This window comes from Salmo salar, chromosome ssa21, assembly GCF_905237065.1.
Source record: "Salmo salar chromosome ssa21, Ssal_v3.1, whole genome shotgun sequence".
Lineage (NCBI taxonomy): Eukaryota > Metazoa > Chordata > Actinopteri > Salmoniformes > Salmonidae > Salmo > Salmo salar.
The window spans coordinates 24,574,152-24,595,330 of NC_059462.1; the positions used below are offsets into that span (position 1 = coordinate 24,574,152).

At 43.4% G+C, this 21,179-nt stretch overlaps 1 protein-coding gene across 6 annotated transcripts in view; it reads left to right on the forward strand.

Annotated features, from left to right (window-relative positions):
- LOC106582021 (phospholipid-transporting ATPase IH) overlaps nucleotides 1-21,179 on the forward strand; it is a 70,177-nt gene that overhangs the window by 28,335 nt on the left and 20,663 nt on the right. For all 6 annotated transcript variants that reach the window (XM_014164682.2, XM_014164679.2, XM_014164681.2 and 3 more), the window contains exons 2-17: nucleotides 2,104-2,226; nucleotides 2,713-2,802; nucleotides 3,107-3,187; nucleotides 3,616-3,723; nucleotides 7,224-7,352; nucleotides 7,486-7,589; nucleotides 7,689-7,739; nucleotides 7,858-7,922; nucleotides 8,110-8,191; nucleotides 8,875-9,025; nucleotides 9,248-9,445; nucleotides 10,709-10,882; nucleotides 11,011-11,177; nucleotides 17,843-17,914; nucleotides 18,568-18,641; nucleotides 20,380-20,483. In XM_014164682.2, coding sequence (XP_014020157.1) covers nucleotides 2,104-2,226; nucleotides 2,713-2,802; nucleotides 3,107-3,187; nucleotides 3,616-3,723; nucleotides 7,224-7,352; nucleotides 7,486-7,589; nucleotides 7,689-7,739; nucleotides 7,858-7,922; nucleotides 8,110-8,191; nucleotides 8,875-9,025; nucleotides 9,248-9,445; nucleotides 10,709-10,882; nucleotides 11,011-11,177; nucleotides 17,843-17,914; nucleotides 18,568-18,641; nucleotides 20,380-20,483 — 1,773 coding nt within the window. The remainder of the gene's footprint in view (nucleotides 1-2,103; nucleotides 2,227-2,712; nucleotides 2,803-3,106; nucleotides 3,188-3,615; nucleotides 3,724-7,223; nucleotides 7,353-7,485; nucleotides 7,590-7,688; nucleotides 7,740-7,857; nucleotides 7,923-8,109; nucleotides 8,192-8,874; nucleotides 9,026-9,247; nucleotides 9,446-10,708; nucleotides 10,883-11,010; nucleotides 11,178-17,842; nucleotides 17,915-18,567; nucleotides 18,642-20,379; nucleotides 20,484-21,179) is intronic.

Below are 21,179 nucleotides of genomic sequence, written 5' to 3' on the forward strand. Positions count from 1 at the left end.
CACTGTGTCATGCCAGGGTATGGTCTGGTTAATATAGCACTGTGCCATGCCAGGGTATGGTCTGGTTAATATAGCACTGTGCCATGCCAGGGGATGGTCTGGTTAATATAGCACTGTGCCATGCCAGGGGATGGTCTGTGTTAATATAGCACTGTGCCATGCCAGGGGATGGTCTGGTTAATATAGCACTGTGTCATGCCAGGGTATGGTCTGGTTAATATAGCACTGTGCCATGCCAGGGTATGGTCTGGTTAATATAGCACTGTGCCATGCCAGGGGATGGTCTGGTTAATATAGCACCGTGCCAGGGGATGGTCTGGTTAATATAGCACTGTGCCATGCCAGGGGATGGTCTGGTTAATATAGCACTGTGTCATGCCAGGGGATGGTCTGGTTAATATAGCACCATGCCAGGGGATGGTCTGGTTAATATAGCACTGTGCCAGGGGATGGTCTTTGTGGAAAATTAAGTTGCTTACATTCCCCTCTTCGTAGCAGTCAGCAAACAGTGTCTCTGGATTGTCCTTGAGGAGCTAGTTTTTGTACAGTGTTATTTTTAATATCCATGGTGAACTGTATTGTGAAACTCTTGAGCCCAACAATGGCAGGAGAGTTTTCACACATCTGACTTCACACTTCAGTGCTAGTTGAAGATGCCGCCAGGTCTGTTCTGTCCTAGCAGCTTGGTAGTGTAGTATACTTATTTACATAACAAAATGACCTACAGATAATTGTATTTCACTTTTTGGCTTCAGAAGTAGAATGCACATTTTCATATCAAAACGTTTGCTACAATTTTGCTACAACGTGTTATTGTCTCTCTTGTCTCTCCTCACTCTCTCTCTCTTGTCTCTCCTCACTCTCTCTCTCTTGTCTCTCCTCACTCTCTCTCTCTTGTCTCTCCTCACTCTCGTCTCTCCTCACTCTCTCTCTCTTGTCTCTCCTCACTCTCGTCTCTCCTCACTCTCTCTGTCTCTCTCTCTCGTCTCTCTGTCTCTCTCTCTTCTCTCCTCTCTCTCTCTGTCTCTCTCTTCTCTCCTCTCTCTCTCTCTGTCTCTCTCTCTTCTCTCCTCTCTCTCTCTCTCTCTCTGTCTCTCTTCTCTCCTCTCTCTCTCTCTCTCTCTCTCTGTCTCTCTCTCTTCTCTCCTCTCTCTCTCTCTCTGTCTCTCTCTCTTCTCTCCTCTCTCTCTCTCTCTCTCTTCTCTCCTCTCTCTCTCTCTGTCTCTCTCTTTTCTCTCCTCTCTCTCTCTCTCTCTCTCTCTCTCTCTCTCTTCTCTCCTCACTCTCTCTCTCTCTCTGTCTCTCTCTCTCTTCTCTCCTCACTCTCTCTCTCTGTCTCTCCTCTCTCGTCTCTCCTCTCTCCTCACTCTCTGTCTCTCCTCACTCTCTGTCTCTCCTCACTCTCTGTCTCTCCTCACTCTCTGTCTCTCCTCACTCTCTGTCTCTCCTCACTCTCTGTCTCTCCTCTCTCGTCTCTCCTCACTCTCTGTCTCTCCTCACTCTCTGTCTCTCCTCACTCTCTGTCTCTCCTCACTCTCTGTCTCTCCTCACTCTCTCTCTTCTCTCCTCACTCTCTCTGTCTCTCTCTCTCTGTCTCTCTCTCTCTCTCTCTGTCTCTGTCTCTGTCTCTGTCTCTGTCTCTGTCTCTGTCTCTGTCTCTCCTCTCTCTGTCTCTCCTCACTCTCTGTCTCTCCTCACTCTCTGTCTCTCCTCACTCTCTCTCATCTCTCTCTCTCTGTCTCTCTTCACTCTCTCTCTCTCTGTCTCTCTCTCTCTCGTCTCTCCTCACTCTCTTGTCTCTGTCTCTCTGTGTCTCTCTCTCTCTGTCTCTGTCTCTGTCTCTGTCTCTGTCTCTCCTCACTCTCTTGTCTCTGTCTCTCTGTGTCTCTCTCTCTCTCTCTCTGTCTCTGTCTCTGTCTCTCTGTGTCTCTCTCTCTCTCTCTCTGTCTCTGTCTCTGTCTCTGTCTCTGTCTCTCCTCACTCTCTGTCTCTCCTCACTCTCTGTCTCTCCTCACTCTCTCTCTGTCTCTCCTCACTCTCTTGTCTCTGTCTCTCTGTGTCTGTCTCTCTGTCTCTCCTCCCCCCACCCTTTCTGACTGACAGTGTGCGGGGGAGGAGTATTGGGTGGACAGTCGTACGGTTTACATCGGTCACAAAGAACCCCCGCCGGCGGCCGAGGCCTACATCCCTCAGCGTTACCCCGACAACCGCATCGTCTCCTCCAAGGTGAGCAGGTGTCATGGCAACCAAGCCGTCAGCACAACAACCACGTCATCTAGCCCTGACAACCAAGCATGTTGTGCTCTTGTGACAGAATGTCATCTATGATTAGCAACCTCTTAATGTGGGTGACAACCATAAATATCTCTTACTGCTCAAGGTTCCTTAGACGTTTCTATGAGGAACTGTCATCGTTGATATCAATTTTGGATTAAATTGAGAAAGAAAAGACACACACTGGTATAAAGTATTATTCCCTCTCTCTAGAAAATATGTTGATAATGTGGGTGTGTGTCAGTGGAGGCTGGTGAGGGGAGGACGGCTCATGATAATATCTGGAACGGCGCAAATGGAACGGCATCAAACACCTGGAAACCATGTATTTGGTCCATTTGAGTTCATTCCTCTGATTCCGCTCCAGAGATTACCACAAGCCCGTCCTCCCCAATTAAGGTGCCACCAACCTCCTGTGGTGTGTGTTCTCTCTACCAGTACACCTTATGGAACTTCATCCCCAAGAACCTGTTTGAACAGTTCAGAAGAATCGCCAACTTCTACTTTCTGCTAATCTTCCTGGTCCAGGTGAGAATATGCCATCTCTCTGTTTGATCTGAACCCCAGGGCCGTTTTATCATACATATTGTACAGACTGGTGTTTCATATTATCACTTAAACACATAGGCTATGTGAAGTGAATGGGAGTTAATTGTTTGGCTCGGAATGGCTTATGGTCATGGTCCACGATGGATATGATATGAGCCTTCCTGTCCCGTCCAGTAGCTGGAGGAGATGATGAACGGTAAGAGGAGGAGACTGGTGATCCATCTCTGTACCATGGAGAACCTGAATGAAGGATAATCAGCTGGTTCTCTTCCTCTCTCCTCAGCTCATCATAGACACGCCCACCAGCCCTGTCACCAGTGGACTGCCTCTCTTCTTTGTCATCACTGTCACCGCCATTAAACAGGTAGGAGAGACAGACACATCCTCTGGTCATTGGTGTTGGTAAATGTAGGGAAGCCTTCCTCCACTGTGTTCCGGTAGTGACAGCAGCAGTGATGCATGAAGCACACCAGGCCTTATACAATCATTCATCTAAAACGTGACATGTTGTGTAGAGGCCATGGAAACAGGTCACCATGCGGACAGAACATACCACTAATTAGATAGCAGCGATGACCGTCTCTCTCTCTCTCTCTCTCTCTCTCTCTCTCTCGCTCTCTCTGTGTGTGTGTGTGCTCCATTTCTCTCTCTGTGTGTGTGTGCTCCATTTCTCTCTCTGTGTGTGTGCTCCATTTCCCTCTATGCGTGTGTGCTCCATTTCTCCCCACAATCCCTCATGCCCTTTCCTCCTTGTGTCTCTCAACCCCTCCTCCCTCCCCTTCTCTCCTCCAGGGTTATGAAGACTGGCTGAGACACAAGGCAGACTGCAGTATAAATGAGTGTCCCGTGGACATGGTGCAGCAGGGGATGGTGGTGAGGACACAGAGCTCCAAGCTACGGGTACAACTACACTATTAATGGGCCTTCTACTCTCCAGTCTACTACACATTATTATGACGCCTTTGGGCCTCATTGGCTGGTGTTTCTCTATTCTGACCAAGCATGCATGTGTTCATTCATGTTCAGATAGAGCCTTTAGCTGTACGAGCCTTTAGCTGTAATAGCTATAGTATGTGAGTATAATGGCTAGTATGTCTCTAACAACATGAACAGTGATTATTTTGTACACTGAATAATACCCGTCGTTATATAACCTTTGAACAGTTATATCATAGCCACGGCTATCATATTTGATCATATTGAAATAAAATCCATTCCTGAGACCTTTTTTAAGGCTGGTCTCCATGGGAACGTGCGTGCGTTTGTATGCAATGCCATAGCTAGCGTCCCAGAGAAGATCAACGTTCCCCCTACAGTACCATCCCAAACATTCCTGTTGTGATTACTCTGGTCCCATACAGGGAAAAGGATTTGCCTTTCCAGACAGAGATTAAATATCAATATGACTGATATGCCGGGTCGCTATTATCCTGTTATCTTCTGTGATGTCAGGCTGGACTAGGGTCAGAACAACTATATTACCATTGAATTAGAAATTAGAATGTAATAGGATTTGTATGGGTTTTACTGTAATATCTATAGTTCTATTTGAGTGTGCGTCGGCACGTGTTGCCATAGCCATGCCGTCCACTGAAACGTGTCCTGACTATGAAAGACATTCATCATCCACACACACATACAGTTGAAGTCGTAAGTTTACATACACTAAGGTTGGAGTCATTAAAACTCGTTTTTCAACCATTCCACAAATTTCTTGTTAACAAACTATAGTTTTGGCAAGTCGGATAGGACATCTACTTTGTGCATGACACAAGTAATTTCTCCAACAATTGTTTACAGACAGATTTTTTCACTTATAATTCACTGTATCACAATTCCAGTGGGTCAGAAGTTTACATACACTAAGTTGACTGTGCCTTTAAACAGCTTGGAAAATTCCAGAAAATGATGTCATGGCTTTAGAAGCTTCTGATAGGCTAATTGACATAATTTGAGTCAATTGGAGGTGTACCTGTGGATGTATTTCAAGGCCTACCTTCAAACCCAGTGCCTCTTTGCTTGACATCATGGGAAAATCAAAAGAAATTAGCCAAGACTTCAGAAAAAAATTGTAGACCTCCACAAGTCTGGTTCATCCTTGGGAGCAATTTCCAAATGCCTGAAGGTACCACATTCATCTGTACAAACAATAGTATGCAAGTATAAACACCATGGGACCACTCAGCCGTCATAACGCTCAGGAAGGAGACACGTTCTGTGTGCAAATCAATCACAGAACAACAGCAAAGGACCTTGTGAAGATGCTGGAGGAAACGGGTACAAAAGTATCTATATCCACAGTAAAACAAGTCCTATATCGACATGACCTGAAAGGCCACTCAGCAAGGAAGAAGCCACTGCTCCGAAACCTCCATAATAAAGCCAGACTACGGTTTGCAACTGCACATGGGGACAAAGATTGTACTTTTTGGAGAAATGTCCTCTGGTCTGATGAAACAACAATAGAACTGTTTGGCCATAATGACCATCGTTATGTTTGGAGGAAAAAGAGGGAGGCTTGCAAGCCAAATATTTTATTTTACCTTTATTTAGCTAGGCAAGTCAGTTAAGAACAAATTCTTATTTTCAGTGACGGCCTAGGAACAGTGGGTTAACTGCCTTGTTCAGGGGCAGAACGACAGAGTTTTACCTTGCCGGCTCGGGGATTCGATCTTGCAACCTTTCGGTTACTAGTCCAACGCTCTAACCACTAGCCTACCTGCCCCCCCTCCCCCAAAAAACACCATTCCAACCGTGAAGAACAGGGTAGCAGTATCATGTTGTGGGGGTGCTTTGCTGCAGGAGAGACTGGTGTACTTCACAAGATGAATGGCATCATAAGGCAGGAAAATTATGTGGATATATTGAAGCAACATCTCAAGTCAAGACATCAGTCAGGAAGTTACAGCTTGGTCGCAAATGGGTCTTCCAAATGGACAATGACCCCAAGCATACTTTCAAAGTTGTGGAAAATGGCTTAAGGACAACAAAGACAAGGTATTGGAGTGGCCATCACAAAGCCCTGACCTCAATCCCATAGATAATTTGTGGGCAGAACTGAGAAAGCCTGTACGAGCAAGGAGGTCTACAAACCTGACTCGGTTACACCAGCTCTGTCAGGAGGAATGGGCCAGAATTCACCCAATTTATTGTGGGAAGGTTGTGAAAGGCTACCCGAAATGTTTGACCCAAGTTAAACAATTTAAAGGCAATGCTACTCAATACTAATTGAGTGTATGTAAACGTCTGACCCACTGGGAATGTGATGAAAGAAATAAAAGTTGAAATAAATCATTCTCTCTATTATTATTCTGACATTTCACATTCTTAAAATGAAGTGGTGATCCTAACTGACCTAAGATAGGGAATTTTTACCAGGATTAAATGTCAGGCATTGTGAAACATCTTAGCCAACTACATTTAAACTCAGTTTATGTAAACTGTACATGCACATTCTACCGATGTTCCTCACCGATGGTCCCCTGACTCCCCCCACAGATCAAACAGAGTGGATTGTGGGGAAAAGAGGAATAGTAAAGAAGATATTAATCATAGCTATAGAGTGTGTATGTGCAGTGCAGTGGTGTGTACGGTCATCGTGGAGATGGGATTTATAGGCAGCTAAACTGCTCCACTTGCATAATCCCACTGTTACGCAACAACTCAATCCCCAGGAAAAAAGGAGTGGGAAAAAATCTGAAAGTGTGATTGTGCGCGAGGCATGTGTGTTTCCAGTAGGAGAACTGCTAATTATTTCTGGATCTGAAGCAGCACCTCTGTTTGTTTACAATGGCATGGGGGTTTATAATGGGCACATTTAAATGATATCCCATCCCCCAAATAGTGCAAACATTTTTAGCACCAGAGCCACCAGGTACACTGTATGAGGAATATGGTAGTCCCAGGAGCGTAGGCACGAGTGAGCCTGGGTGGACCAGGCCCACCCACTGGGTAGTCTGGCTTGCCCACTGGGTAGTCTGGCTCACCCACTCAGATTGAGCAAAAAAACATTTATTAAAAGTGTTCCAAACGGGACATTATTTGTCTTTTTACCTAAACATGCAAACACCATCAGAATTCCTAGCAAGCAGTTAGTCAGATTGTATTAAATATAACAGAACAGATTAACTGGAATGACATTCACTCTCACGGGATGGGTTGCCAAAAATAACTAACTAAACCACAATCATTTTTCTTTTTCTCTGCACATTACAGGAAGTTAGCCACTCTAGCCCCCACACCAAAAACAAAGCCCTCCCACCAACGAATTTGGCATATATCACTGGGTAGTCCACTCCATTTAGATCAGGTCAACAGTAGTGAACAAGGGAATAGGGTGTGATTTTTGGACCCAGACTGTATTTCTTGAGACTAAACTGATGATGTGGTTGACCTGTCAGGTGGGGGACGTTGTCATGGTGAGGGAGGACGAGACGTTCCCCTGTGACCTCATCCTCCTTTCAACCAGCCGCGGTGACGGAACCTGCTACGTCACCACTACCAGCCTGGATGGAGAGTCTAGCCACAAGGTATGTCCACACACACACACACACACACACACACACACTGCTGGGATTCACCCCTGCATTTTTTCAGCATGCTCTCTGATCAGACCTGACTTCTCAGTGATTCATCTCTCTCCCCCCTACCTTGCTGTGTCAGACCTACTATGCTGTACCAGACACCATGGCCTTTAAGACCGAGCAGGAGGTGGACTCTCTACATGCGACTATTGAATGTGAACAACCGCAGCCTGACCTCTACAAGTGAGTGGCACTTGATGTGTGACACACACAGAATCATTGAGTGACCTGTTTGTTTGTTTGTTTGTTGAAAATGCCATACATGTTATTTTTCCCATTTAGATTTGTGGGGCGCATCAATATTTATAAGGAAAGAGAGGATTCCATAGCCAGGTAAGACCAGCATCCCCCTCTTTCATTCCTAAACAGCCTTTGAAAAGGGTATGTCTTTGCCATAGATAGTAAAACTTTTTCTTTTTGACTTTTTATCTTGTTCCTTTTCTGATTTTAGACCGCTGGGAGCTGAGAACCTTCTCCTCAGAGGAGCTACCCTGAAGAACACAGAACACATTTATGGTAACACACACACTGTTCTGTGTTTGAAGTTCTATCTATGGTTATATTTGCATGTGAGTCGGCACGTGTTGCAATAGCCATACCGTCCACCGAAACGTGTCCTACTGACTATGAAATACATTCTTCATACACACACACACTGTTCTGCGTCTGTAGTGATGGTAACCCCTGGTTGTTGTTCACTCAGCTGTAGCCATCTACACAGGCATGGACACCAAGATGGCGCTTAACTACCAGTCCAAATCCCAGAAACGCTCCGCTGTGGAAAAGTAAGATCTATTCCCATACCTTCCCCTCTCTGTGTCTGGTTGCTCTGGTGTGGCTAGACCTACCTGTCTGATGAAGGATAGCAGGAGTTGGAAACAGGAGCAGGAGTTGGAAACAGGAGCAGGAGTTGGAAACAGGAGCAGGAGTTGGAAACAGGAGCAGGAGTTGGAAACAGGAGCAGGAGTTGGAAACAGGAGCAGGAGTTGGAAACAGGAGCAGGAGTTGGAAACAGGAGCAGGAGTTACCGGAGCAGGAGTGGAAACAGGAGCAGGAGTTGGAAACAGGAGCAGGAGTTGGAAACAGGAGCAGGAGTTGGAAACAGGAGCAGGAGTTGGAAACAGGAGCAGGAGTTGGAAACAGGAGCAGGAGTTGGAAACAGGAGCAGGAGTTGGAAACAGGAGTTGGAAACAGGAGTTGGAAACAGGAGCAGGAGTTGGAAGCAGGAGTTGGAAACAGGAGCAGGAGTTGGAAGCAGGAGTTGGAAACAGGAGCAGGAGTTGGAAACAGGAGTAGGAATAGTAGACTCTGTTATTACATAAAGTCTGCATAATTCTATTTGATCTCGTTCAAGCTGTGTGTGTGTGTGTGTGACGCTCTATTGACAATTCTTTTACATCCAGTTCTGGAGAATCAATCTGTGTTTATCTCCTCTAAACTTCTCCTCCCTCCCTCTGTCTCCCTCCAGGTCCATGAATGCGTTCCTAGTCGTGTATCTGTGTATCCTGATCAGTAAAGCGGTCATTAACACGGTTCTGAAGTACGCGTGGCAGTGGTCTGCTGACCGCGATGAACCCTGGTACAACCACAGGACCGAGGTCGACAGAGAACGCCATGTGGTTAGTCCCCCAAACCACTACACTACCCACAAAGCACGCTGTCATAGCAAAATGATTCATCAGGTCACTCCCTGTTTAACGTTCACTGATTCTGATAAAGCTTCTCGTTCTCTGTCTCTAACCATCCTTTCTTTCTCGTTCTCTCTCCCCTTCCCTCTCTTCCTACATCCTCCTCCTCCCTGCCTCTACCCCTCCCTCCATCTTCTCCTCTCTCTCTCTCAGGTGATCAGGGCGTTCACAGACTTCCTGGCCTTCATGGTGTTGTTTAACTACATCATCCCAGTCTCCATGTACGTTACCGTGGAGATGCAGAAGTTCCTGGGTTCTTACTTCATAGCCTGGGACAAGGATATGTATGATGAGGAGCTGGGGGTGGGGGCTCAGGTCAACACATCTGACCTCAACGAAGAGCTAGGACAGGTACACACACTCGCATATCTTCTGAACATCTAGATATACTAGACTCACTTGTGTCCACACACGCACACACACATTTTATACTGCACGTATAGTACACAAACACACACATACGTATACTACACACACTCCAAAAACTGAGTTTAGGGCTTGTATCCACAAAGCATCTCAGAAAATATCTTTGAAATCCTGTTTTTAAGACAAAAAAAAAAAAACTCAGAGCTCCCAGCTTTTAGGACGATGGTAAAACAGGAGTAAAATCAACTCAGAAAAGTTTCTCTCAGCTGGTAGTCACGACAGTTTGAGCTACCGCAAAGGAAAGATACTGATGATCCTCATTGACATTGTTGCAAATGACGGGGAATAACCAATCATGAGGAGGCATGGCCAGGTGTAAACTCTATACCACGCTTCAGACAACCACAGTGAATGTGACTGTACATCCTAATGTTGCAATGGTCAAATGTTTAATATCCGTTCTCCTGACATGATCAGTTCTCTTAATTGTCGCCTAATAAGCTTTTGTTTTTACCAATTCTGATGGTTGTTAAAATGAGAATTTTGACAATATTACCGTTATATCAACACACTCGTCACTCCCGTTTAACAACTCTAAATCCCTTTGGCACAGTCAGCCCCAAGCCACTCACCGGTAATGTTGCATACAATGTTTGAAAGGTCTGTCATTTTCATCAAAGACAATCAAAGTTAACATAAGCCCTAGATGTCTTCAATTACCCAATTTATAGGTATGCCTAATTTAGGCTTCTTTTTTAACGTGATATTGCACTCCAAAGGGATAACTTGAAATAACAGCATAATGTAGTTAGTTAAATAATTGAAAGGAAAACATATGAAATAGGTCTTATGTGAAATCATTGTCAAAGGCACAAGTGATGCTGTTTCATGTAGGTCTAGATTATTTGTGGATTGATTCTTTAGAATTATCAAAACATTCTTTCAACAACTCCAAAGCAATTGCATGTGGTGCAGGAACCACTGACTCACTGTATGTTTCCATTATCAAGACACCTGCTGGTAACTCTTAACTGGTTAGGACAGCTCATGAAGTCTCCTAAATATCTGTCGACTCTGTGTGACTATTATGAATAAAGGGGCTTCATGCATAGCTTTTGTTTTTTCCCGTAGAAGTAAAATGTCTCTTTTTCTCACGACGTATGACCAATTTTCTACTCTGAGACGCTTTGTGGATACTGGCCCAGGTCAGCATCTAAAGATAACTTCTGCTTCTGTGTGTGTGTGCAGGTAGAGTACGTGTTTACTGATAAGACGGGGACGTTAACAGAGAACAACATGGAGTTCATAGAATGCTGTGTGGACGGACACGTCTATATCCCCCACGCCATCTGTAATGGACAGATCCTCAGTGCTGCTTCCAGCATAGACATGATCGACTCTTCGCCTGGAGGATACCGCAGGGTAAGACACAGTGTGTACCAGTGTGTACCAGTGTGTACCAGTGTGTACCAGTGTGTACCAGTGTGTACCAGTGTGTACCAGTGTGTACCAGTGTGTGTACCAGTGTGTCTGTGTTCCTATGTGTCTAGGAGCATGAGGACCTGTTCTTCCGGGCTCTGTGTCTGTGCCACACGGTGCAGGTGAAGGAGGAGGAGACAGTGGATAGCATCAAGAGAGGGATCCACCTGGGAAAGCCCACCTCCTTCTACATATCATCCTCTCCTGATGAGGTGGCTCTGGTGGAGGGCATGAAGAGGTAACACACACACCAGTGGCAGTCGGTGCCGTTTAAGATGAGGGAGGATATTGAGTGACTGTCATTCGTATGCCATTCACCCAGTTCAATGTAACATCGCTAGGTTTAGGCTACTAGATAATACTCTAATGTTCACTGTACCCATCATGAGGTTGCTATAGTGAGGGGAAAAAAGTATTTGATCCCCTGCTGATTTTGTACGTTTGCCCACTGACAAAGAAATGATCAGTCTATAATTTTAATGGTAGGTTTATTTGAACAGTGAGAGACAGAATAACAACAAAAAAATCCAGAAAAACGCATGTCAAAAATGTTATAAAATGATTAGCATTTTAATGAGGGAAATAAGTATTTGACCCCTCTGCAAAACATGACTTAGTACTTGGTGGTAAAACCCATGTTGGCAATCACAGAGGTCAGACGTTTCTTGTAGTTGGCCACCAGGTTTGCACACATCTCAGGAGGGATTTTGTCCCACTCCTTTTTGCAGATCTTCTCCAAGTCATTAAGGTTTCGAGGCTGACGTTTGGCAACTCGAACCTTCAGCTCCATCCACAGATTGTCTATGGGATTATGGTCTGGAGACTGGCTAGGCCACTCCAGGACCTTAATGTGCTTCTTCTTGAGCCACTCCTTTGTTGCCTTGGCCATGTGTTTTGGGTCATTGTCATGCTGGAATACCCATCCACGACCCATTTTCAATGCCCTGGCTGAGGGAAGGAGGTTCTCACCCAAGATTTGACGGTACATGGCCCCGTCCATCGTCCCTTTGATGCGGTGAAGTTGTCCTGTCCCCTTAGCAGAAAAACACCCCCAAAGCATAATGTTTCCACCTCCATGTTTGATGGTGGGGATGGTGTTCTTGAGGTCATAAGCAGCATTCCTCCTCCTCCAAACACGGCGAGTTGAGTTGATGCCAAAGAGCTCCATTTTGGTCTCATCTTACCACAACACTTTCGCCCAGTTGTCCTCTGAATCATTCAGATGTTCATTGGCAAACGTCAGACGGGCATGTATATGTGCTTTCTTGAGCAGGGGGACCTTGCGGGCGCTGCAGGATTTCAGTCCTTTACGGAGTAGTGTGTTACCAATTGTTTTCTTGGTGACTATGGTCCCAGCTGCCTTGAGATCATTGACAAGATACCCCCGTGTAGTTCTGGGCTGATTCCTCACCGTTCTCATGATCATTGCAACTCCACGAGGTGAGATCTTGCATGGAGCCCCAGGCCGAGGGAGATTGACAGTTCTTTTGTGTTTCTTCCATTTGCGAATAATCGCACCAACTGTTGTCACCTTCTCACCAAGCTGCTTGGCGATGGTCTTGTAGCCCATTCCAGCCTTGTGTAGGTCTACAATCTTGTCCCTGACATCCTTGGAGAGCTCTTTGGTCTTGGCCATGGTGTAGAGTTTGGAATCTGATTGATTGATTGCTTCTGTGGACAGGTGTCTTTTATACAGGTAACAAACTGAGATTAGGAGCACTCCCTTTAACCTCTATGGGCTAGGTGGGACGCTAGCGTCCCCCCCGTGGTGCACTCCATCAAGAGCAGGTGCATTTCAAGAGCGGCAAATTTGAATCCAAATAAATGTCAAAATTCAAATTTTTCAAACATACAACTATTTTACACCCTTTGAAAGATAAACATCTCCTTAATCTAACCACGTTTTACGATTTCAAAAAGGTTTTACGGCGAAAGCATAAATTTAGAGTATGTTAGGACAGTACATTTACAAGAGTTGTGTGTAATGTTTTGTCAATTCAAAGACAGGGTCACCAAAACCATAAAACCAGCTAAAATGATGCACTAACCTTTTACAATCTCCATCAGATGACACTCCTAGGACATTATGTTAGACAATGCATGCATTTTTAGTTCTATCAAGTTCATATTTATATCCAAAAACAGCGTTTTACTATGGCATTGATGTTGAGGAAATCGTTTCCCTCCAATAACCGGCAGTCAAGTCAACACCACAAATTAAATAATTAAAATTAGAAAACATTGGTAAAATATTATATTGTCATTTAAAGAATTATAGATTTACATCTCTTGAACGCAATCAACTTGCCAGATTTAAAAATAACCTTACTGGGAAATCACACTTTGCAATAATCTGAGCACTGCGCCCAGAAAAATACGCGTTACGATACAGACTAGACGTCATGTTGGGGAGATCTAAAATCGAAAATACTATGTAAATAATCCATTACCTTTGATTCTCTTCATCAGATGTCACTTCCAGGTATCACAGGTCCATAACGAATGTAGTTTTGTTCAAAAAAGCTCATCATTTATGTCCAAAAATCTCCGTCTTGTTAGCACATGATCTAAGCCAGCCGGACTTCTCGTCATGAACGAGGGGAAAAAATATATTTACGTTCGTTCAAACATGTCAAACGTTGTATAGCATAAATCATTAGGGCCTTTTTTAACCAGAACATGAATAATATTCAAGGTGGACGAATGCATACTCTTTTATAACGTATTGGAACGAGGGTACCCAACATGAACTCGCGCGCCAGGTGTCTAATGGGCCATCATCGTTCCATGGCTCTTGTTCGGTCAGATCTCCCTCCAGAAGACTCAAAACACTTTGTAAAGGCTGGTGACATCTAGTGGAAGCAATAGGAAGTGCCAAAATATTCCTCAGCCCCTGTGTTTTTCAATGGGATAGGTTTAAAGGTAATACAACACATCAGGTATCCACTTCCTGTCAGAAAATGTCTCAGGGTTTTGCCTGCCAAATGAGTTCTGTTATACTCACAGACACCATTCAAACAGTTTTAGAAACTTTAGAGTGTTTTCTATCCATATATAATAAGTATATGCATATTCTAGTTACTGGGTAGGATTAGTAACCAGATTAAATCGGGTACATTTTTTTTATCCAGCCGTGCAAATACTGCCCCCTAGCCCTAACAGGTTAAGAGTATGCTCCTAATCTCAGCTCGTTACCTGTATAAAAGACACCTGGGAGCCAGAAATCTTTCTGATTGAGAGGGGGTCAAATACTTATTTCCCTCATTAAAATGCAAATCAATTTATAACATTTTTGACATGCGTTTTTCTGGATTTTTTTGTTGTTATTCTGTCTCTCACTGTTCAAATAAACCTACCATTAAAATTATAGGCTGATCATTTCTTTGTCAGTGGGCAAACATACAAAATCAGCAGGGGATCAAATACTTTTTTCCCTCACTGTATAACCTAGACTATGAATGAATGTTTACAACGTTGGGCCATAGGTCGAGATGATAATTTTGAGTGCATCTAGCTTATCTAGGGTGGAATCATTAGTCCAACAGTTGCAAATAAGAGTTTTTATTGGACAAATGCAGGTATGTTTATCCCCGTTTCTTTTCATTTAAGAATTTTTTTTCAAGAGAATCGGTGGAATGAATACACCCCTGATCACATGCAAACAGTTCAGTTTCATAGCAGTCACATACAAACAGCATCATCACTTTGCTTGTTGTACAGTGTATATATAATTCCTTCTTGCAACTATCTATGCGCTCTCCTCTCATCTTTTCCCTTCACTTGTGGATTTCAGTGCACAACACAGCTGTCTGGGACCAGGCGAAAAAACCTTTCCAAGCCAAACCTTCATATCATGACCGCTAACCACTACACACAGCCTACATCGTTGTCACGTCATAGTCTACGAGAACTAACACATTAGTAAACCCACTACGTTCATGCAGTATAGTGTACAGTCAGAAAGCAGTTTAGCAGTTACACCGGCGGACCCCAGTGGTATTGGGTGGTCCTTTGCATGGGGTGATGTAAGTTTCCTTTAACAATCAGTCTTCCAGATAGATGATAGATGACATGACTAAGTATAAAACTCTTTAGTAATAAAATGCAATTGCATTTTCACATACAGAATACCTCAGTAGTCTATAGTAAAGATCTGTGTGGTGAAACAGGAGACAAAGCTTATTATACTAGTGGGTGTGACAACCTACCATCAATCATACCTTTAACATTGTTGCATTAGATTAGATGCAGAGTATCTAAGATGAGAAAAGCATGTCTAGACTGTGGTTTCTCACTCTGCTATCTCGGCCTTGAGCCTGTGTGGCTATCAGCAGGTGCAGACAATTCTCAGCCTGCGAACTAAAGCAGTACATCTCCATTTACCCAGTACTTTTCCATCATTGAGCATTGCAAGCATACAAAGGTTATCACATATATAGACAGTAATCATGGCATTGGTGTATTCTCACACCCGACCCCCAGGGTAACCCCCAAAAGTGGCAATACATTTATAAAAGCTTAACTTGGAAATGTTCCAGTGTTGGATAGCTATAGCCAGCTAGCTAACATAGCATCCCTCTCTGTTTGAGCCAGGTGTTTGTGTAGGCTAAACTAGCTAGCTGCATTTGCTAGCTAAATGAACAAAAAAAATACAACCAAATGTCTCTTGCTTCTCCTTAATTTCGGAAGAAATTAATTTGTTCAAAACTGTTCAACTATTGTCTTTCTCTCTTTGAGTCAACTACTCACCACATTTTATGCACTGTAATGCTAGCTAGCTGCAGCTTTCAGTTCTAGATTCATTCTCTGATCCTTTGATTGGGTGGACAACATGTCAGTTCATGTTGGAAGAGCTCTGATAGGTTGGAGGACGTCCTCCGGACATTGTCATAATTACTGTGTAAGTCTATGGAAGGGAGGAAAGGGAACCATGAGCCTCCTAGGTTTTGTATTGAAGCCAATGTACTCTGAGGAGGACAGAAGCTAGCAGTCCTCCAGCTACACCATGGTGCTAACCTACAGAGTGTAGACTTTCATTGCAAAACAGTGTTTTTTAATCAATTATTTGGTGACGTAAATATATTTAGTATAGTTTTATCTAAAAAGGATAAGGACACACTGTACACACGCACTTAGTCATGCTCTTTCTATCTCACACATGTAAGAACACATGCTCACATTTACAACTCCATGGTCTCTGGTCATGGTGGTGGGTCTGTTTAGGGTGCAGCTGATCACGTTATTGTACTGGACTCTGTCATAGCGGCCCTGTTGTAGCGACCTCGATGCTGAACTGGATGGGTGTCTACTGTCAAACTGATATACACTACCAGTCAAAAGTTTGGACACACCTACTCATTCCAGGGTTTTTCTTTATTTTTACTATTGTCTACGTTGTAGAAAATAGTGAATACATCAAAACTATGAAATAACACATATGGAATCATGTAGTAACCAAAAAAGTGTTAAACACATCGAAATATGATTTATATTTGAGAATCTTCAAAGTAGCCACCCTCAGCTTTGCAGACTTGGCATTCTCTCAACCAGCTTCATGAGGTAGTTACCTGAAATGCATTTAAATTAACAGGTGTGCCTTATTAAATGTTAATTTGCGGAATTTCTTTCCATCTTATTGCGTTTGAGCAAATCAGTTGTGTTGTGACAAGGTAGGGGGTGGTATACAGAAGATAGCCCTATTTGGTAAAAGACCAAGTCCATATTATGGCAAGAACAGCTCAAATAAGCAAGGAGAAATGACAGTCCATCATTACTTTAAGACATGAAAGTCAGTCAATCCGAAAAACCATCAAGCAGTCACAAAAACCATCAAGCACTATGATGAAACTGGCTCTCATGAGGATCGCCACAGGAAAGGAAGACCCAGAGTTACCTCTGCTGCAGAGGATAAGTTCATTAGAGTTACCAGCCTCAGAAATTGCAGCCCAAATAAATGCTTCACTGAGTTCAAGTAACAGACACATCTCAACATGGTTGAATTGCTGCAAAGAAACCACTACTAAAGGACACCAATAAGAAGAAGATGAGCAATGGACATTAGACAGGTGGAAAACTGTCCTTTGGTCTGATGAGTCCAAATTTGAGATTTTTGGTTCCAACCACCGTGTCTTTGTGGGATGCACAGTAGGTGAACGGATGATCTCTGCATGTGTAGTTTCCACTGTGAAGCATGGAGGAGGAGGTGTGGGTCCTTTGCTGGTGACACTGTTGGTGATTTATTTAGAATTCAAGGCACACTTAACCAGCATGGCTACCACAGCATTCTGCAGCGATACGCGATCCCATCTGGTTTGTGCTTAGTGGGACTATCATTTGTTTTTCAACAGGACAATGACCCAACACACCTCCAGGCTGTGTAAGGGCTATTTGACCAAGAAAGAAAGTGATGGAGTGCTGCATCAGATGACCTGGCCTCCACAATCACCGGATCTCAACCCAATTGAGATGGTTTGGGATGAGTTGGACCGCAGAGTGAAGGAAAATCAGCCAACAAGTGCTCAGCATATGTGGGAACTCCTTCAAGACTGTTGGAAAGCATTCCAGGTGAATGTGGTTGAGATAATGCCAAGAGTGTGCAAAGCTGTCATCAAGGCAAAGGGTGGCAACTTTGAAGAATCTAAAATATACTTTGTCTTATTTAACACTTTTTTGGGGTTACGACATGTTTCCATGTGTTATTTCATAGTTTTGATGTCTTCACTATTATTCTACAATGTAGAAAATAGTAAAAATAAAGAAAAACCCTTGAATGAGTAGGTGTGTCCAAACTTTTGACTGGTACAAAGAGTGTGTGTGTGTGTGTATCTCCTTCTAACCTACAGAACATTCTCTTCCTTCTCTACATTTTCACACACACACATATTCTCTCTCTCTCTCTCTCAGGTTGGGGTACACCTATCTGAGACTCAAAGACAGTCATATGGAAATACTCAATAAGGACGATGAGATTGAAAGGTAGGGCTTTGCTCAGAACATAATTCCTGATTGTTCCATCTTTTATTTTGGAGTTTCGTATTTCACAGCTTCCTGTGAAACCATAGAGTATTCATGTTTAAGTTATTATGCATAACTCAAGTTATTAATTGATTTTACATAATTGAAATTCATTCTGACCATATTGCTGCCAATTGGCAAACCCTACGTGCTTTGGTTTGTGTGAAGGATGTCTGTAAACATTTTAGCAAAAATTCAACTTCCTTATAGTAAGACAACACAGCCAAGAAAAATGCATGTGAAACCCCAGTGAAAAATCACATAGAAGTGTGTGGGAACAGAAGATTCCAGAATTGGTGGATTCATCAAGGGTTTAAATAGCCGGTTTGGATCCCACAGGGACCACTTGTATAATATCAGTATCTACATCCCTCTCTGCAGTGGGCTGTCTATGAAATGTCCATTTTAAGAGAGAACGAAGGAGGAAGAAAGAGAGGGAGATACAAAGTAATGGGAGGGAAAGAGGAGGATGATTCATCTATTATAATGACTTTTAGTTGGACTATTCTGTTTTTGTCCCTAGCCACGCTTATTGCTGTGTACATTATTAGAGAATGTCCTGTGTATTATGTCTGGTACTAAGGGAGTTGTCACCTCCTGTGTGTGTGTTCCAGGTTTGAGCTGCTTCACGTGCTCAACTTTGACTCTGTCAGGAGGAGAATGAGCGTCATTGTCAAGTCTAGCTCCGGTAACATACACTCACACTCATACAAACACTATCTCATTCACATAATAATGAATAGAAACTCAGAGATTCAGATGTATACAATTAAACCTACAGTTGAAGTCAGAAGTTTACATACACCTTAGCCAAATACATTTAAACTCAGTTTTTCACAATTCCTGACATTTAATCCTAGTAAAAATGCCCTGTCTTAGGTCAGTTAGGATCACCACTTTATTTTAAGAATGTGAAATGTTAGAATAATAGTAGAGAGAAGGATTTATTTCAGCTTTTATTTCTTTCATCACATTCCCAGTGGGTCAGAATTTTACACACACTCAATTAGTATTTGGCGGCATTGCCTTTAAATTGTTTAACTTGGGTCAAACGTTTCAGGTAGCCTTCCACCAGCTTCCCACAATAAGTTGGGTCAATTTTATCCCATTCCTCCTGACAGAGCTGGTGTAACGGAGTCAGGTTTGTAGGCCTCCTTGCTCGCACACGCCTTTTCTGTTCTGCCCACAATTTTCTACAGGATTGAGGTCAGGACTTTGTGATGGCCACTCCAATACCTTGACTTTGTTGTCCTTAAGCCATTTTGCCACAACTTTGGAAGTATGCTTGGGGTCAATGTCCATTTGGAAGACCCATTGCTACCAAGGTTTAACTTCCTGACTGATGTCCTGAGATGTTGCTTCAATATATCCACATAATTTTCCTCATCATGATGCCATCTATTTTGTAAAGTGCTCCAGTCCCTCCTGCAGGAAAGTACACCCAAAACATGAGGCTGCCACCCCCGTGCTTCACGGTTGGGATGGTGTTCTTCGGCTTGCAAGCATCCCCCTTTTTCCTCCAAACATAATGATGGTCATTATGGCCAAACAGTTCTATTTTTGTTTCATCAGACCAGAGGACATTTCTCCAAAAAGTATGATCTTTGTCCCCATGTGCAGTTGCAAACCGTAGTCTGGCTTTTTTATGGTGGTTTTGGAGCAATGGCTTATTCCTTGCCGAGCGGCCTTTCAGGTTATGTCGATATAGGACTCGTTTGACTGTGGATATAGATACTTTTGTACCTGTTTCCTCCAGCATCTTCACAAGGTCATTTGCTGCTGTTCTGGGATTGATTTGCACTTTTCGCACCAAAGTTCGTTCATCTCTAGGAAACAGAACACGTCTCCTTCCTGAGCGGTATGACGGCTGTGTGGTCCCATGGTGTTTATACTTGTGTATTATTGTTTGTACAAATGAACGTAGTACCTTCAAGCATTTGGAAATACCTCCCAAGAATGAACCAGACTTGTGGAGGTCTACCAATTTTTTTTCTGAGGTCTTGGCTGTATTCTTTAGATTTTCCCATGATGTCAAGCAAAGAGGTACTGAGTTTGAACGTAGGCTATGAAATACATCCACAGGTACACCTCCATTTGACTCAAATGATGTCAATTAGCCTATCAGAAGCTTCTAAAGCCATGACATAATTTTCTGGAATTTTCCAAGCTGTTTAAAGGCACAGTCAATTTTGTGTATGTAAACTTCTGACCCACTGGGATTGTGATACAGTGAAATAATCGTCTGTAAACAATTGTTGGGGAAATGACTTGTGTCATGCACAAAGTAGATGTCCTAACCGACTTGCCAAAACTACAGTTTGTTAACAAGAAATTTGTGGAGTGGTTGAAAAGCGACTATTAATGACTGCAACCTAAGTGTATGTAAACTTCCGACTTCAACTGTAGGTGTGTTTATGTGTCCTCAGGGGAGTACCTGTTGTTCTGTAAAGGGGCAGACACCTCCATCTTTCCCAGGGTGGTGTCAGGGAAGGTTGAGCAGGTGAGGGCACGGGTGGAGCAGAATGCTGTGGTAAGTCTATACACACATACACATGTGTACACACACACACACACACACACACACACACACACACACACACACACACACACACACACACACACACACACACATCTCTATATAGTATATTTTCTTTATACTGAGCAAAAATATAAACTCAACATGTGAAGTGTTGGTCCTATGTTTCATGAGCTGAAATAAAAGATCCCAGAAATGTTCCATATGCACAAAAAACGTATTTCTCTCAAATTTTGTGCAAACAATGTGTTTACACCCCTCTTAGTGAGCATTTCTCCAAGATAATCCATCCATCCAGCGTGATCATTACACAGGTGCCCCTCTAAAATGTGCTGTTTTGTCACACAACACAATTGCCCAGATGTGTCAAGTTTTGAGGATAAATGCAATTGGCATGCTGACTGCAGGAACGTCCACCAGATAATTTAATGTTCATTTCTCTACCTTAAACTGCCTCCAATGTCGTTTTAGAGAATTTGGCAGTACGTCCAACTGGCCTCGCAACCGCAAACCATGTGTAACCACACCAGCCCAGGACCTGTGGAATTGTCTGAGACAGCTGATGAAACTGTGGGTTTGCACAACCAAAGACTTTCTGCACAAACTGTCAGAAACCGTCTCAGGGAAGCTCATCTGCGTGCTAGTCGTCCTCACCAGGGACTTGACCTGACTGCAGTTTGGCGTCGTAAC